This window comes from Oncorhynchus mykiss, chromosome 11, assembly GCF_013265735.2.
Source record: "Oncorhynchus mykiss isolate Arlee chromosome 11, USDA_OmykA_1.1, whole genome shotgun sequence".
In the NCBI taxonomy this organism is placed as follows: domain Eukaryota; kingdom Metazoa; phylum Chordata; class Actinopteri; order Salmoniformes; family Salmonidae; genus Oncorhynchus; species Oncorhynchus mykiss.
In genome coordinates, this window is record NC_048575.1 from 17,529,845 (window position 1) to 17,549,844 (window position 20,000).

General features: G+C 46.6%; 2 protein-coding genes across 2 annotated transcripts in view; one reads left to right on the forward strand and one right to left on the reverse strand.

The window, feature by feature from the left end:
• LOC110535414 (E3 ubiquitin-protein ligase TRIM21) overlaps positions 1 to 7,376 on the forward strand; it is a 92,953-nt gene extending 85,577 nt beyond the window's left edge. Inside the window, exon 4 of the transcript XR_005034595.1 lies at positions 7,360 to 7,376. The gene's annotated coding sequence lies outside the window, so the exon portion shown is untranslated. The remainder of the gene's footprint in view (positions 1 to 7,359) is intronic.
• The window catches only part of cntnap2a (contactin associated protein 2a), a 243,609-nt gene that overhangs the window by 104,650 nt on the left and 118,959 nt on the right, over positions 1 to 20,000 (reverse strand). The window contains exons 9-12 of the mRNA XM_036935092.1: positions 18,889 to 19,147; positions 7,353 to 7,502; positions 2,302 to 2,464; positions 629 to 735 (exon numbers count right to left, since the gene is read on the reverse strand). Of these exons, the coding sequence (XP_036790987.1) occupies positions 629 to 735; positions 2,302 to 2,464; positions 7,353 to 7,502; positions 18,889 to 19,147 (679 nt within the window). The remainder of the gene's footprint in view (positions 1 to 628; positions 736 to 2,301; positions 2,465 to 7,352; positions 7,503 to 18,888; positions 19,148 to 20,000) is intronic.

Here is a 20,000-nt window from a genome sequence, read left to right on the forward strand (position 1 = left end):
ACAAACAAACACGCACTTATGCACACATACATACACACTCACGCACGTACACACACACACTCACGCACACACACTCACACACGTACACACTCACGCACACAGACACACACAAGCACGTACACACACAATCAGTCACGCACACACACACACACACTCACTCACGTACACACACACTCACACACACACACACATTCACACACACACACACACACACACACACATATTCACACACATATTCACACACACACACACACACACACACACACACACACACACACACACACACACACACACACGCAGGTACACACTCACACAAACACACACACTCACGCACGTATACGCACACACACACACACACACACACACACACACACACACACACACACACTCACGAACACGAACACAAACACACTCACTAACACTCATGCATACACACACACACTCACGCACACACACTCATACACACACACACACACACACACACACACACACAGAAACAAACACACACTCACGCACATACACACTCAAGCAAGTACACACACACACACACACACAGAAACAATCACACACGTACACACACACACACACACACACACATTCACGCACACACAGACACACACACACTCACAAGTGTGGCATGTGGCTCCAGTGTATCCGGTTCCGTCACATGTGCAGCTAAACCTGTCCCAGGTCTGTTTACACCTGCCTCCATGCTCACAATGGTTAGGCATACACCTAGAGAGAAAGATGGAAAGGGGGAGGGAGGATGGGGGAGAGAGGTGGGATAGGGAAAGAGAGAGATGGAGAGAGAAAAATAAATATTCACTCAGCATTTTTAAATTTTTTGGTATTCACCATAGACTATTTCCTATGCCATTATACGTTTCCCTCCAAAACATTGATATTAATTTATTTCCAACAGAAACATGTTTTGATGTGTGAGCTGAATGAAATGTCCCCAGGCTTCAGTCAAAAGTGTTACTGCCCCAGGGTTAGCTTTCACAAACATCCTCCAGACATACACTGGCCTTCTGTATCAGAATGTAAATTCCTGCTTGTAAATCCAGGGAGGACAAAACAGAAGCTTGCCACTTGAAAAGAAAGCAAAGTGATCAAACCCCCTCCAACGCTGTTCACTCAGATGAAAAGGGGCTTTATAACACTTAGAGGAAGTCGGCTAGAAAAGACAGTGAAGTATTGCAGCTATTGGAGCCTCTGAAACATTCTCCGTACCTTGGGGTATCCAAGCGGAAAAATAGCATTCCCGCTATGGATAAAGACAAGACTATCAGTGCTCTCAACTCACAATCGCATTACGAAACTGGTGTTAAATCAAGGCTGGATAATTCCCTACTCAGTACAGACACACACACGTGTGTGTGTATGTGCATGTGCATGTGTATGTGTGAGAGAGAGGAATGTGTGGGTGACAGGGAAAGAGGGAGAGATTGAAGGAGAGTAAGAGAGAACAGAAGGGGTGACAGACAGACAGACAGACAGACAGACAGACAGACAGACAGACAGACAGACAGACAGACAGAGAGAGAGAAAGCTTAGCCTTTTGAATCTGTTCTAAAGCAGACCAATTCTGCAGCTGTAAGAATAGAGTGCTTTTACCATGGTGAGGAGGTGGAGGGACCTTGGAACAAAGGAGACATGAAAGCAAGAATTAAACATCTAAATCAAGACAATCCCTGTTCTGAATCGCCCCGAAGCCAAGCTCTTCTTTGTAGAGCAAGGAAAGCATCGGTTTGTGTTTGTACAATGACCGACACTGATCTCTGTGTGTGCTGTATGTTGTGCTGAACATGTTTAGGTAAACAATGAGAAATAAAGGATGCTTTTCCATGGCTTTTTGTGTCTCAGTGCAAATACGGCACTGATGCTTCTATAACCAGTGGTCTCCACAACCCAATGTATCGCAAATGTTAACCTTAAAAAAAATGTAAGAAGTGAAACCAACCTCTCCAAAGTCAGATATTATAGATACTATTGATGCGTTCATTCTATCAATTCAATAAATGTATGCAATTAACAAAAACTGTTGTCAAAGTTTAATGTAACAGCTTCAGCATCACAGAGATGCATTGATTCGAGAGAGAGATTTCATATTTATATGACTGAGAAAATGTGGGCCACCTGCAATCAGAAGTACAATACAATGTATTCGTCTGGAGAAATATTAATAAATATATATATATCTCTAGTGACCATCAGCTCTCTGACCTCATTATTAGTTCAAACATCAAACATTTGAAAAATAAACACCAAAGATCCTATGTGTTTGTTTGGGTCTCTTACCTGTCTATAATGGCACACATGTCTAAGCTGACGTTCTCAAATGCTCCCACAATGCCTTTCTCCACGGCATGCATATCAGCCGGCTGATCGTCCAATAGAATTGCCTGCATGCAGCCCTGAAACGACTTCTGGGTGGGTGGGGCTAAGGTAGGCAGGAAGTACCCTGAGAGACAGAAAGAGGCGAGAGAGAGAGAGAGAGAGAGAGGGGAAAAAGAAAGTGAGGGGATAGAAAGAGAGGGTGAGGGTGTGGGGTTGAGAGAGAGAGGAGAGGCGATGGGGGAGAAAGAGAGCGAGAGGGAGCAGAGGGGGAGAAAGGGAGAGCTATAAAACACAGAGGACATCTCCATCATTCAAGTGTAACAGTCTGTCAGACATGATGTCAATCAACCTCATGGCCATCGCACTACATGACTTACTATTGAGGCAAACCTGTCTAGGTGTGTGTGATTGTGTGTGTGTGTGTCTGTGTGTGTGTGTTTTCAGAACTCATTTTGTGTATGGGATTTCTTCCAAAAGTTTCTCAAGTCACCACCACCATCTGTCTAAACTGTCTCCACCCCTGCCTCCTACTGCCTACCAAAGAGAGAAAGAAAGAGAGAAAGAAAGAGAGAGAGAGAGCGACAGAGACAGGGAGAAAAGAATGACAGAGAAAAATAAAGAAAGAGAGAGAGAATACATGAAGAGAAAGCTAGAGGGAATATATAAAAAGAAAGCTAGAAAGGAAGGGAGAGGGGCAGTCTCATTGGTACTGGTTCTGGTTCTACATTCCCAGTGGGCTCCATCAGCCTGCAATCAGATTCCCCGCTGACCTGCAGCAGCATCAGAGCAGACATCCAGGACCAGAGTAGAGTCCCATCCAAACATTCACCTCCCAGGACCAGAGCAGAGTCCCATCCAAACATCCACCCCCCAGGACCAGAGTAGAGTCCCATCCCAACATTCACCCCACAGGACCAGAGCAGAGTCCCATCCAAACATCCACCCCCCAGGACCAGAGTAGAGTCCCATCCTAACATTCACCCCCCAGGACCAGAGTAGAGTCCCATCCTAACATTCACCCCCCAGGACCAGAGTAGTCCCATCCTAACATTCATTCCCCCCCAGGACCAGAGTAGAGTCCCATCCTAACATTCACCCCAGGACCAGGGTAGAGTCCCATCCTAACATTCACCCCCCAGGACCAGAGTAGAGTCCCATCCTAACATTCACCCCCCAGGACCAGAGTAGGGTCCAATCCTAACATTCATCCCACAGGACCAGAGTAGAGTCCCATCCAAACATTCACCCCCCAGGACCAGAGTAGGGTCCAGTCCTAACATTCACCCCCAGGACCAGGGTAGAGTCCCATCCTAACATTCACCCCCCAGGACCAGAGTAGAGTCCCATCCTAACATTCACCCCCCAGGACCAGAGTAGTCCCATCCTAACATTCACCCCCCCCAGGACCAGAGTAGAGTCCCATCCTAACATTCACCCCCAGGACCAGGGTAGAGTCCCATCCTAACATTCACCCCTCAGGACCAGAGTAGGGTCCCATCCTAACATTCACCCCCCAGGACCAGAGTAGTCCCATCCTAACATTCATCCCCCCCAGGACCAGGGTAGAGTCCCATCCTAACATTCACCCCCCAGGACCAGAGTAGAGTCCCATCCTAACATTCACCCCCCAGGACCAGAGTAGAGTCCCATCCTAACATTCACCCCCCAGGACCAGAGTAGAGTCCCATCCTAACATTCACCCCCCAGGACCAGAGTAGAGTCCCATCCTAACATTCACCCCCCCCCCCAGGACCAGAGTAGAGTCCCATCCTAACATTCACCCCCAGGACCAGAGTAGTCCCATCCTAACATTCATCCCCCCCAGGACCAGAGTAGAGTCACTTCCTAACATTCATCCCCCCCAGGACCAAAGTAGAGTCCCATCCTAACATTCACCCCCAGGACCAGAGTAGTCCCATCCTAACATTCATCCCCCCCAGGACCAGAGTAGTCCCATCCTAACATTCATATCCTCCTGGACCAGAGTAGATTCCCATCCTTACATTCACCCCCCAGGACCAGAGTAGAGTCCCATCCTAACATTCACCCCCCAGGACCAGAGTAGAGTCCCATCCTAACATTCACCCCCCAGGACCAGAGTAGGGTCCAATCCTAACATTCACCCCCCAGGACCAGAGTAGAGTCCCATCCAAACATTCACCTCCCAGGACCAGAGTAGGGTCCAGTCCTAACATTCACCCCCCAGGACCAGAGTAGGGTCCCATCCTAACATTCACCCCCAGGACCAGAGTAAAGTCCCATCCTAACATTCACCCCCCAGGACCAGAGTAGTCCCATCCTAACATTCATCCCCCCCAGGACCAGAGTAGAGTCCCATCCTAACATTCAACCATTCCCCAGGACCAGAGTAGAGTCCCATCCTAACATCCATCCCCCAGGACCAGAGTAGTCCCATCCTAACATTCATCCCCCCCCAGGACCAGAGTAGAGTCCCATCCTAACATTCACCCCCCAGGACCAGAATAGAGTCCCATCCTAATATTCACCCCCCAGGACCAGAGTAGTCCCATCCTAACATTCACCCCCTAGGACCAGAGTAGAGTCCCATCCTAACATTCACCCCCCAGGACCAGAGTAGAGTCCCATCCTAACATTCACCCCCCAGGACCAGAGTAGAGTCCCATCCTAACATTCATCCCCCCCCAGGACCAGAGTAGAGTCCCATCCTAACATTCACCCCCAGGACCAGAGTAGTCCCATCCAAACATTCATCCCCCCAGGACCAGAGTAGAGTCGCTTCCTAACATTCATCCCCCCCAGGACCAAAGTAGAGTCCCATCCTAACATTCACCCCCAGGACGAGAGTAGTCCCATCCCAACATTCACCCCCCAGGACCAGAGTAGAGTCCCATCCTAACATTCACCCCCCCCCCCCCCCCAAGACCAGAGTCGTCCCATCCTAACATTCTCCCCCCCAGGACCAGAGTAGTCCCAATCTAACATTCATCCCACCCTGGACCAGAGTAGATTCCCATCCTAACATTCACAACCCAGGACCAGAGTAAAGTCCCATCCTAACATTCACCTCCCAGGACCAGAGTAGTCCCATCCTAACATTCATTCCCCCCAGGACCAGAGCAGAGTCCTATCCTAACATTCACCACACAGGTCCAGAGCTCAGTCCCATCCTAACATTCACCCCCCAGGACCAGACCAGAGTCCTATCCTAACATTCACCCCCCAGGACCAGAGTAGAGTCCTATCCTAACATTCACCCCCCAGGACCAGAGCAGAGTCCCATCCTAACATTCACCCCCCAGGACCAGAGTAGAGTCCTATCCTAACATTCACCCCCAAGGACAAGAGCAGAGTCCCATCCTAACATTCACCCCCCAGGACCAGAGTAGAGTCCCATCCTAACATTCATCCCCCCCAGGACCCGAGTAGAGTCCCATCCTAACATTCACCCCCCAGGACCAGAGCAGAGTCCTATCCTAACATTCACCCCCAGGACCAGAGTAGAGTCCCATCCCAACATTCATCCCCCAGGACCAGAGGAGTCCCATCCTAACATTCACCCCCCAGGACCAGAGCAGAGTCCCATCCTAACATCCACCCCCCAGGACCAAAGTAGAGTCCCATCCTAACATTCACCCCCAGGACCAGAGTAGTCCCATCTTAACATTCATCCCCCTAGGACCAGAGTAGAGTCCCATGCTAACATTCATCCCCCCCAGGACCAGAGTAGAGTCCCATCCTAACATTCACCCCCCCCCCCCCCGGACCAGAGTAGAGTCCCATCCTAACATTCACCCCTCAGGACCAGAGCAGAGTCCCATCCTAACATTCACCCACCCCCCAGGACCAGAGTAGAGTCCCATCCAAACATTCACCCCCCAGGACCAGAGTAGAGTCCCATCCTAACATTCACCCCCCAGGACCAGAGTAGAGTCCCATCCTAACATTCACCCCCCAGGACCAGAGTAGAGTCCCATCCTAACATTCACCCCCAGGACCAGAGTAATCCCATCTTAACATTCATCCCCCCCAGGACCAGAGTAGAGTCCCATCCTAACATTCATCCCCCCCAGGACCAGAGTAGTCCCATCCTAACATTCACCCCCCAGGACCAGAGTAGTCCCATCCTAACATTCATCCCCCCCAGGACCAGAGTAGAGTCCCATCCTAACATTCACCCCCCAGGACCAGAGTAGTCCCATCCTAACATTCACCCACCAGGACCAGAGTAGAGTCCCATCCTAACATTCACCCCCCAGGACCAGAGTAGTCCCATCCTAACATTCACCCCCCACCCCCAGGACCAGAGCAGAGTCCCATCCTAACATCCACTCCCCAGGACCAGAGCAGATGGAATGGGACCAATGGAGCCAATCTCTTCAGAGAAGCCAAGTCCCTCTGGAATCAGGCCACATCTCACATCTCAGATCTTAGATCTCACTGGAGTATGTCTGGGGCTTTCTGTCAGTTATATTTCTCCTCTACCTGGCCAACTGCCATAGTGTGTGTGTGTGTGTGTGTTCAAGTGTGTTGATATGGAAAGAGGAGACAGAAGGGTTTATTGAAGCTCAGTCAGGAAACAACCTATCCAAAACACACACACACACACACACACACACACACACACACACACACACACATACATACACACACACAGTGTGGTCCTTTCAGAGGCAGCAGTCAGATTAATGAGAACCTCCGTGTCTCATGTTTAATGTATGAGCAGCCAGGCAGAGCAGAGGAGGGGATGTGTGCGTATTGAGTTCTAGAGTTCCCCTGTGAACTTATTTTCCTCCAATAACCCCAGCACAGATGTCCTAAACTTTTCTGCCTGAGTTCAATATGTCATGTGTAGTATCATAGACAACTCACGGTCTGGTTCAAAGCACATGATGAAATGTTGGTATAGTATTTAACAATAATTGATGTTTATTTTCTAAGGACAGTAAAAGAATGCAGAACATATCCTCTGATGTAGTGTTGTTCTGTGATTTCACCCCCCCCCCCCCCCCCCCCCCCCCCCCCCCCCTCACCTCCCAGGTGGTATGTTCCCCCGGTCCTGATGGTGATAGGTGTGGTGGTTCGGATCGCTGATGCCTCGTCACCATCGATCGTCAACAAGACCGAGTTCTCCTTAGCAACCAGACGCACCGTGTGCCATTGGCCGTCGTTAAGGACCGAACCTGAAGATGAGAGGAAAGGAAAACACACACACACACGCACACACACGCACACACGCACACACACGCACACGCACACACACAAACATCTCTGGTCAGAGTGGTTAATTAGTAAAGGCCCCCTGTCAAGTCTCAGAAGCCCACTGCATGCTGGGGTCCAGTCAACTATGTGAAAGGGCTTTCAGCTCCAACAGAGCTCAAAGAGGCTGCTGCTACACACACACACACACACACACACACACACACACACACACACACACATACAGAGGAGGGCAGGAAAGAGAGGAGGGGTAGAGAGGAAGAGACAGGAGGAGACAGACAGGAAGCAACGCTGCAATTCCCCTATCTATCTATCTATCTATCTATCTATCTATCTATCTATCTATCTATCTATCTATCTATCTATCTACAGTATTCACACAGGAACCCACACTGCAGTTCCCCTTCTATCTATCTACAGTATTCACACAGGAACCCACGCTGTAGTTCCCCTTCTATCTATCTACAGTATTCACACAGGAACCCACGCTGCAGTTCCCCTTCTATCAATCTACAGTATTCACACAGGAACCCACGCTACAGTTCCCCTTCTATCTATCTATCTATCTATCTATCTATCTATCTATCTATCTATCTATCTATCTATCTATCTATCTATCTATCTATCTATCTATCTATCTATCTATCTATCTATCTATCTATCTATCTATCTATCTATCTATCTATCTATCTACAGTATTCACACAGGAACCCACGCTGCAGTTCCCCTTCTATCTATCTACAGTATTCACACAGGAACCCCCTTCTATCTATCTACAGTATTCACACAGGAACCCACGCTACAGTTCCCCTTCTATCTATCTACAGTATTCACACAGGAACCCACGCTGTAGTTCCCCTTCTATCTATCTACAGTATTCACACAGGAACCCACGCTGCAGTTCCCCTTCTATCAATCTACAGTATTCACACAGGAACCCACGCTACAGTTCCCCTTCTATCTATCTATCTATCTATCTATCTATCTATCTATCTATCTATCTATCTATCTATCTATCTATCTATCTATCTATCTATCTATCTATCTATCTATCTATCTATCTATCTATCTATCTATCTATCTACAGTATTCACACAGGAACCCACGCTGCAGTTCCCCTTCTATCTATCTACAGTATTCACACAGGAACCCACGCTGTAGTTCCCCTTCTATCTATCTACAGTATTCACACAGGAACCCACGCTACAGTTCCCCTTCTATCTATCTACAGTATTCACACAGGAACCCATGTTGCAGTTCCCCTTCTATCTATCTACAGTATTCACACAGGAACCCATGTTGCAGTTCCCCTTCTATCTATCTACAGTATTCACACAGGAACCCATGTTGCAGTTCCCCTTCTATCTATCTACAGTATTCACACAGGAACCCATGTTGCAGTTCCCCTTCTATCTATCTACAGTATTCACACAGGAACCCATGTTGCAGTTCCCCTTCTATCTATCTACAGTATTCACACAGGAACCCACGCTGCAGTTCCCCTTCTATCTATCTACAGTATTCACACAGGAACCCACGCTACAGTTCCCCTTCTATCTATCTACAGTATTCACACAGGAACCCACGCTACAGTTCCTATCCATCTATCCATCTATAGTTTTCACACAGGAACCCACGCTACAGTTCCCCTTCTATCTATCTACAGTATTCACACAGGAACCCACGCTACAGTTCCTATCCATCTATCCATCTATAGTTTTCACACAGGAACCCACGCTGCAGTTCCTATCCATCTATCCATCTATAGTTTTCACACAGGAACCCACGCTGCAGTTCCCCATCTATAGGACTCAATAGTATTCACTTCAGGCTCACAGCTCCATACAGAATACTGAAGATGAGGTCTTGAATAGAAAGGAAAAAATATTGGAGTGTGTGTGTGTGTGTGTGTGTGTGTGAGTATACAAGGGAGAGAGAGGGAGATATATATGGTTTTAAACCTGATTTCTTTTGACTCTGAAGCTGTTCCTGAGCAATATGCATACATACATACACACATGCACACATTTATGCATTTACACACTCAGACCCCCTACACACACACACACACACACACACACACACACACACACACACACACACACACACACACACACACACACACACACACACACACACACACACACACACACACACACACACACACAGTGCAATATGCTATCCCCAATGTATCCCCAATCCAATCTACAGTAATGTGCCATAAAACAGGTCCTAGGAGAATAAACTAAGATAAGAGGGAAACGTTTAGATCTCTCACACACACACACACACAGGATCAATGTATAAGGGAACACTCAGAGAGAGAAAGAGAAAGAGATATAGTGTGTGTGAGAGAGAGAGAGTGAGAGAGAGAGAGAGAGAGAGAGAGAGAAAGAAAGAGAAAGATAGAGAAAGAGAGAGTGAGAGAGACAGAGAGAGAGAGAGAGACAGAGAGAGAGAGAAAGAGAGAGCGAGAGAGTGAGAGTGATAGAAACAGTCATTGAGAAATACAGTAAATCTAATCAAAAACACAGAGATCCAGACAACAAAAATATACACCTTCATTATGAGGAAACACTGAAGCAATAGAAACACACCCTCAGAACAGAATTAGGAACAATCAGCTGGATGTAATTGAGGAGTCCATTGAATCCAACCACTTCTGGGAGAAAACAGTTTTAAGCAAACCACATCATGATGAACTGGCTATCCAAAATGGTGGAGAAATCACTTTGCAAACCTCTATTTACAGCAATATACAGCACACATTTATGCATTTAGGAATTTACACACACACACACACACACACACACACACACACACACACACACACAGAATCAAACCAATTCTGTGAGAAAACAGTTTTAAGCAAACCACATCATGATGAATTGGCAATCCAAAATGGTGGCTAAATCATTTTGGAAACCTCCATTTACAGTAATATAAGAAAGAGCCCAGAACAAAAAGATTTGTCAATAACTTGGCTTTCTTGATGTCTATAGTATTCTCTCGGGTATGCAATCTGGTTTCCGCTCAGGTTATGGATGTGTCACTGCAACCTTAAAGGTCCTCAATGAAGTCACCACTGCCCTTGACTCTAAGAAATATTGTGCTGCTATTTTTATTGACTTGGCCAAAGCATTTGATTCGGTAGACCATTCCATTCTTGTGGGCTGGCTAAGGAGTATTGGTGTCTCTGAGGGGTCTTTGGCCTGGTTTGCTAACTACCTCTCTCAAAGAGTGCAGTATATTAAAAAAAGAAAAGAAAATCTGCTGTCTCAGCCACTGCCTGTCACCAAGGGAGTCCCCCAAGGCTCAATCCTAGACCCCACGCTCTTCTCAATTTACATCAACAATATAGCTCAGGCAGTAGGAAGCTCTCTCATCCCTATATATGCAGATTATATGGTTTAAAATCCGCTGGCCCCTCCCCAGACTTTGTGTTAAATGCTCTACAACAAAGCTTTCTTAGTGTCCAACAAGCTTTCTCTACCCTTAACCTTGATCTGAACACCTCCAAAACAAAGGTCATGTGGTTTGGTAACAAGAATGCCCTTCTTCCCACAGGTGTGATAACTACATCTGAGGGTTTAGAGCTTGAGGTAGTCACCTCATACAAGTACTTGTGAGTATGGCTAGACGGTGCACTGTCCTTCTCTCAACACATATCAAAGCTGCAGGTTAAAGTTAGATCTAGACTTGGTCGTAATCGCTCCTCTTTCACCCCAGCTGACAAACTAACCCTGATTCAGATGACCATCCTACCCATGCTAGATTACAGAGACATAACTTATAGATCGGCAGGTAGGCTTGCTCTCGTGCGGCTAAATGTTCTTTACCATTCGGCCATCAGATTTACCACCAATGTTCCTTATAGGACACATCACTGCACTCTATACTCCTCTGTAAACTGGTCATCTCTGTATACCCGTTGCAAGACCCACTGGTTGATGGCTATTTATAAAACCCTCTTAGGCCTCACTCCCCCCATACCAGAGATATCTACTGCAGCCCTCATCCTCCACATATAACAGCTGTTCTGCCAGTCACATTCTGTTAAAGGTCCCCAAAGCACACACATCCTTGGGTCGCTCTTCTTTTCAGTTTGCTGCAGCTAGCGACTGGAACAGTTTTATCTCAATCTCTTCATTCAAAGACTCAATCATGGACACTCTTACTGACAGTTGTGGCTGCTTTGTGTGATGTATTGTTCTGACTGTGTTTGCAACATGTTTTGTGCTGCTACCATGTTGTGTTGCTACCATGTTGTTGTTATGTTGTGTTGCTACCTTGCTATGTTGTTGTTTTATAGGTCTCTCTTTGTGTAGTGTTGTGTTGTCGCTCTTGTTGTGTGTTTTGTCCTATACTTATATTGTTTTTTGGTTGTTTAAAAAAAAATCCCAGGCCTCCGTCCCTGCAGGCCTTTTGGTAGGCCGTCATTGTGAATAAGAATTTGTTCTAAACTGAACTGCTTAGTTAAATAAAATCTTTGCATCAGCAGTCAAAGACTACCAGAATCCTATGGATACCCCAATTACAGAACAAGAATTATTGGGAAAACTATGCAACCCAAAAAGGCCTGTGGTGCTGATGGTATTTTAAATGAAATGATCAACTACACAGATCACAAGTTCAAACTGGCTATACCCAAACTTTTCAAAATTATCCTCACTGCAGGTATTGCCCCAGATATTTGGAACCAAGGATTGATCATACCAATCTATAAAAATGTGGAAAAATCTGAGTCAAATAATTACAGAGGAATATGCAGTAACAGCAACTTGGGGAAAAGTCTGTGCAGTATCATAAATAGCAGACTACATCATGTCCATGATGAGCATAACGGACTGAAGATAAATCAGATTGGAGTTTTACCAAATGACCACAACAGACCACATTTATACCCTCCACACTCTAACTGACAAACAATATATATATATATATATATATATATACTGTATACAGGCCTAAAGGCAGAGACAATAAGAAGACACAGAGGCTTAATACAATTTAACTACACCTTCGTTTCCCCACAGAACCAGAGAGCAACATCTGTCCGGTGAAGTCCACAGAGCATATTGCATGGAACAAACAGTTACATGACCTACAGCATCGTCAAGCAAGTTCATGACTACTTAACATCGAATGATTTAGAACCACGGAGAGTTACCACAAGTTACAAAGAAAACAGGAGCTGCCGCCGCTATTCCAGCACCATTTCAACTTCAACATTTCAACATCATCAAATCACATATGCTTCATCTAATACATTGACAACTAAAATATAGCAAGAACAATTTAGTCCAATCAACATAAGCTAAATAGTATGTGGTTGTCCATGGTTCTGATTCCTGTGTGTGTGTGTGTGTGTGTGTGTGTGTGTGTGTGTGTGTGTGTGTGTGTGTGTGTGTGTGTGCGTGTGTGTGTGTGCACCTTAATGCAAGTAGAAAAAACATGTTGACTCCCCCTACTTATAGAGAAAAGCCAGTGCCATCCTCCTCTCTTTCATGTTGACGAAACGGTCTATGACGGATAATTAAGTAAAACCACAAGTCCAAATCCCCAATCTCCATCCATGGGGGGCCAATTTTAGCTAGCTAGCTAGATAGCCTCCAGAGGACACCAGCACAACGAAACGCAACAATTCAAGTTGTTTCTATCAAGGACGTAGGCGCTAGTTGCGATTTGATAGGAGTGACACCAAACACCTTTTTTTGATAGGAGTGACACAAAACACCTTTTTCTGATAGGAGTGACACCAAACACCTTTTTCTGATAGGAGTGGCACCAATCATCTTTTTTTGATAGGAGTGACACCAAACACCTTTTTCTGTTAGGAGTGACACCAAACACCTTTTTCTGATAGGAGTGACACCAAACACCTTTTTCTGATAGGAGTGACACAAAACACCTTTTTCTGTTAGGAGTGACACCAAACACCTTTTTCTGATAGGAGTGACACCAAACACCTTTTTCTGATAGGAGTGGCACCAATCATCTTTTTTTGATAGGAGTGACACCAAACACCTTTTTTTGATAGGAGTGACACCAAACACCTTTTTTTGATAGGAGTGACACCAAACACCTTTTTCTGATAGGAGTGACACCAAACACCTTTTTCTGATAGGAGTGACACCAAACACCTTTTTTTGATAGGAGTGGCACCAATCATCTTTTTTTGATAGGAGTGACACCAAACACCTTTTTCTGATAGGAGTGACACCAAACACCTTTTTTTGATAGGAGTGGCACCAATCATCTTTTTTTGATAGGAGTGACACCAAACACCTTTTTTTGATAGGAGTGGCACCAATCATCTTTTTTTGATAGGAGTGACACCAAACACCTTTTTTTGATAGGAGTGGCACCAATCATCTTTTTTTGATAGGAGTGACACCAAACACCTTTTTTTGATAGGAGTGGCACCAATCATCTTTTTTTGATAGGAGTGACACCAAACACCTTTTTTTGATAGGAGTGGCACCAATCATCTTTTTTTGATAGGAGTGACACCAAACACCTTTTTTTGATAGGAGTGGCACCAATCATCTTTTTCTGATAGGAGTGACACCAAACACCTTTTTTTGATAGGAGTGGCACCAATCATCTTTTTTTGATAGGAGTGACACCAAACACCTTTTTCTGATAGGAGTGACACCAAACACCTTTTTTTGATAGGAGTGGCACCAATCATCTTTTTTTGATAGGAGTGACACCAAACACCTTTTTTTGATAGGAGTTTTTTTTGATTGGAGTTACCTAGACACTTTTTTTTGCTCTGCCATGACCATTCACAGTTGAGCTCACACAGTTTAGCTCAACGCTGATTGGCTATTATTTTATAAAAACATGTATAAAGGGAGGCCAAATGCTTGCTGGCTTTCCTTGCATTCAATGCTATGGGCGGGAACAATGTCATTACTCGTTATGACCAGATGGCATCAGATAGATGGCCTACACACACAGAGACAGAGGGGAAATGTTTCGCTCGCTCGGATGCCTCCGCCGTTGTGGTACATTTAGCCTTTTGCGAATTGAAGGAAGATTATGAAACACAGAGAGATGAAAAGATAAATCATTTTATTTTTTTCTAGGTACATTTTTTGGGGAAGCCTGGCTTCCCTTGGCATCCATGAATACACAACACTGCACAATTATACCCTCCACACTCTAACTGACAAACAAGTCAACCACAAGAGACCACATTATACCCTCCACACTCTAACTGACAAACAAGTCAACCACAAGAGACCACATTATACCCTCCACACTCTAACTGACAAACAAGTCAACCACAAGAGACCACATTATACCCTCCACACTCTAACTGACTAACAAGTCAACCACAAAAGACCACATTATACCCTCCACACTCTAATTGACCAACAAGTCAACCACAAGAGACCACATTATACTCTCCACACTCTAACTGACTAACAAGTCAACCACAAAAGACCACATTATACTCTCCACACTCTAACTGACAAACAAGTCAACCACAAAAGACCACATTATACTCTCCACACTCTAACTGCATTTGGCTCAATTTGAAGGTATGTTTTAAATAAACGAATACAAAGCAGTATTGGAGGAACAACATATGGTGTTATTAAATCAATGTACACTAAAAAATAAATGTTTGTGTAAAATTGCCAACAAGCAAACAGACTTCTTCTCTCAGTGACATGGAGTGAAACAGAGTTGCTCAATTAGTCTAAAACTATCTACATTAATGAATTGGCAAAAACATTAGAAGAATCTGCCTGGTCTCACCCTACACAACACTGAAATCAAGTGTCTACTGTATCCAGATGACCTGGTGCTGCTGTCTCCTACTAAGGAGGGGTTACAGCAGCACCTAGATCATCTGCAGCCAGACCTGGGCTCTGACAGTCAACTTTAAAGCCTTGAATATAATTATATTCCAAAAGAGGTCTGGATATCACAAATACCTGGATATCACAAATACAAATTATATTTGGACACTACATGTATCTAGGACTAAATATCAGCAACACAGATAGCTTTCGCATGGCTGTGAATGAGCCAAGAGACAAAGCATGAAGAGCATTCTATTTCATTGAAAGGAACATTAAAATCGAAATTCCAATTAGAATCTGGCAACAACAAAAAACCTAGAAGTTATAGAACCAATTGCTGGATATGGCAGTGAAATATGGGGTCCACTCTCCAATAATGTGTTGACCAAATGGGACAAACATCCAATTGAAATACTGCATGCAGAGTTTTGCAAGAGTATATTACAAGTGCAGATAAAAACTCCAGATAACACATGTAGAGCAGAATTGGGCCAATACCCCCTCCTTATTCAAATTGAAAAAAAGAGCCATACAACCATCTAAAAACAAGGGACCCCAAACCATTTCATCACACAGCCCTATAATGTCAACAGATGGAACAAGAGAAGAAACCTCTCAGCCAGCTGGTTCTGAGGCTCAGTTCACTAACCCAAGCCAAGCCCATAGAGCCTCAGGACAGCACTCAGAAAATCTGGCCCAACCAAATTATAACAAAGCAAATATACATATATATATATAACACCTATTGGAAAGACCACAAAAAAAATCGAAGTAAACTTTAATGCTATTTGTCTCTAAGCAGATGGTACACAGTGATGATCGAATCAAATCATATTTTATTGGTCACATACACATGGTTAGCAGATGTTAATGTGAGTGTAACGAAATGCACATCTGACCACTGTGTCTGAGGAAAACACTAACTATGTAGACTCAGTGAGCACAGCCTGGTCATAGAGACAGGTTGTCATAGACAAACCTGGCTGCACAGAGAGGACAGGACGTGCTCACTCTGCTCCAGGGGAGAGGTACTGTCACGCCCTAATCTGTTTCACCTGTCCTTGTGCTTGTCTCCACCCCCCTCCAGGGGTTGCCCATCTTCCCCACTTATCCCCTGGGTATTTATACCTGTGTTTTCTATCTGTCTGTACCAGTTCGTCTTGTTCGTTCAAGTCAACCAGCGTTTTGTGTCTCAGCTTCTGCTTTTTCCAGTCTCTCTTTTCTCACCCTCCTGGTTTTGATCCTTGCCTGTTCTGACTCCGAGCCCACCTGCCTGACCACTCTGCCTGCCCCTGACCCTGAGCCCACCTGCCTGACCACTCTGCCTGCCCCTGACCCTGAGCCCACCTGCCTGACCACTCTGCCTGCCCCTGACCCTGAGCCCACCTGCCTGACCACTCTGCCTGCCCCTGACCCTGAGCCCACCTGCCTGACCACTCTGCCTGCCCCTGACCCTGAGCCCACCTGCCTGACTACTCTGCCTGCCCCTGACTCCGAGCCCACCTGCCTGACCACTCTGCCTGCCCCTGACCCTGAGCCCACCTGCCTGACCACTCTGCCTGCCCCTGAACCTGAGCCTGCCTACCTGGCCACTCTGCCTGGCCCTGACTCCGAGCCCACCTGCCTGACCACTCTGCCTGCCCCTGACCCTGAGCCCACCTGCCTGACCACTCTGCCTGCCCCTGACCCTGAGCCCACCTGCCTGACCACTCTGTCTGCCCCTGACCCTGAGCCCACCTGCCTGACTACTCTGCCTGCCCCTGACTCCGAGCCCACCTGCCTGACCACTCTGCCTGCCCCTGACCCTGAGCCCACCTGCCTGACCACTCTGCCTGTCCCTGACCCTGAGCCCACCTGCCTGACCACTCTGCCTGCCCCTGACCCTGAGCCCACCTGCCTGACCACTCTGCCTGCCCCTGACCCTGAGCCTGCCTGCCTGACCACTCTGCCTGTCCTTGACTCCGAGCCCACCTGCCTGACCACTCTGCCTGCCCCTGACCCTGAGCCCACCTGCCTGACCACTCTGCCTGCCCCTGACTCTGAGCCCACCTGCCTGACCACTCTGCCTGTCCCTGACCCTGAGCCCACCTGCCTGACCACTCTGCCTGTCCCTGACCCTGAGCCCACCTGCCTGACCACTCTGCCTGCCCCTGAACCTGAGCCTGCCTACCTGGCCACTCTGCCTGGCCCTGACTCCAAGCCCACCTGCCTGACCACTCTGCCTGCCCCTGACCCTGAGCCCACCTGCCTGACCACTCTGCCTGCCCCTGACCCTGAGCCCACCTGCCTGACCACTCTGCCTGCCCCTGACCCTGAGCCCACCTGCCTGACCACTCTGCCTGTCCCTGACCCTGAGCCCACCTGCCTGACCACTCTGCCTGCCCCTGAACCTGAGCCTGCCTACCTGGCCACTCTGCCTGGCCCTGACTCCAAGCCCACCTGCCTGACCACTCTGCCTGCCCCTGACCCTGAGCCCACCTGCCTGACCACTCTGCCTGCCCCTGACCCTGAGCCCACCTGCCTGACCACTCTGCCTGCCCCTGACCCTGAGCCCACCTGCCTGACCACTCTGCCTGCCCCTGACCCTGAGCCTGAGCCCACCTGCCGACCTGTACCTTTGCCCCACCTCTGGATTATCGACCCCTGCCTGCCTTGACCTGTCGTTTGCCTGCCCCTGTTGCTGTAACAAACATTGTTACTTCAACACAGTCTGCACTCTGGTCTTACCTGAATCGTTATAGGTAGAGACAGAGCTGTATTTCCTATTACACTGTGACAAATACTCAGAGCGAAGAGAATCTTTCTTTCCCAAAATGATCATTCATTACAAAGAATTTGAAACTATAAATGTATTTATTGTGTGAAAAGCTAAATATGTGGCCTCTTTCACAGCCGGTGAAAAGCGCAAATGTAACAATAGTATTTTGGGGGGCTTTCATACCATGCCATGTTGCTTTTCAGTCATCTATGTATTTGTATCGTCATTACTATTGTTGTTGTAGTTGCTTTTAAAGTTCATCATTTCCATTACTACTACAACCATTTTTAAAATGATTGTATTATTGCTGTTGGTCTGACCACGGTTATATGTGTACTTTAACAATGTAAGTCATTTCACTTGCCATGTCAATAAAGTCTATTGAATTGAATTAAGAGAGAGAAGGAGCGAGATTTCATCGATCACATTACAGTTGGAAGGTTTAGTGTGTTAACCTTACAGTCTAGAGTCTCTAGTGTTTCGTTTTTAAGTATCTCCTCTCAAGGCAGACAAGTGTATAAAAAACAACATATTTTCACACTTTACACACACAATCATGTAATTAGCGAACCATCAGTGTCTCCTCCTTGACAACAGCATCAAAACAACGTGCGGTGTAACCACAGGAACGACCTTGATATACTGCCGTCTGATTATTGCTAATTAGTCATTAGTTGTTAGAGGCAATCATCATCGCTACCAAGATGGCAGGATTGGAGACACACAACGTCTGTGATGGGTGTGTACGTCTGTGTGTGTATTATTTTCTACCTGATGATATGTCTATCCTGGTGTTCTTCATCTGTGTCACGTTGAAGTGAACGCCAACCTTCCCGTCGTCAAGGGCAATCTCAAGCGTTCCATCATCAAGGTTACTGAAGAGGAGGAGTCCATCAGCGTTCCACGTGCGGAACTGGAACCCCAATGATACTACATCCTGGTTGGCTCTTCCCGGGAGCTGCAGGAAGCTGGTAGCGTTGAAGAAAACTGTGAAGGAGTGTGACTCCACGCAAGAGAGTGACAGATTACGCTAAGGAGAGAGAGAGAGAGAAAGAGAGAGAGAGAGAGAGAGAGAGAGAGAGAGAGAGACAGACAGACAGACAGACAGACAGACAGACAGACAGACAGACAGACAGACAGACAGACAGACAGACAGACAGACAGACAGACAGACAGACAGACAGACAGACAGACAGACAGACAGACAGACAGACAGACAGACAGACAGACAGACAGACAGACAGACAGACAGACAGACAGAGAGGAGATGCTCATCATTAGTTGTGATTATCATTAGTTGTTTGCTTTGATCAATTCTAAGATGAAAATGTATTGTACCAATTGAGAGACGGACAAGACAGAGACAAAGACAGGGACGGAGATAGAGATAAAGATGGAGACAGAGACAAAGACAGGGACGGAGATAGAGATAAAGATGGAGACAGAGGCGAAGACAGGGATGGAGACAAAGGCAGGAACAAAGACAGAGACGGAGACAGAGATGAGACAGAGATGAAGACAGAGATGGAGACAGAGACAAAGACAGAGACAAAGACAGAGATGGAAACAGATGGAGATACAGATGGAGACAGCGATGGAGACAAATGGAGACATGGACTGAGACAGAGATGGAGACATGGACTGAGACAGAGATGGAAACAGAGATGGAGATAGAGATGGAGACAGCGATGGAGACAGATGGAGATACAGATTGGGACAGCGATGGAGACAGATGGAGACATGGACTGAGACAGAGATGGAGACAGAGATGGAGATAGAGATGGAGACAGCGATGGAGACAGAGATGGAAACAGATGGAGACATGGACTGAGACAGAGATGGAGACATGGACTGAGACAGAGATGGAGACATGGACTGAGACA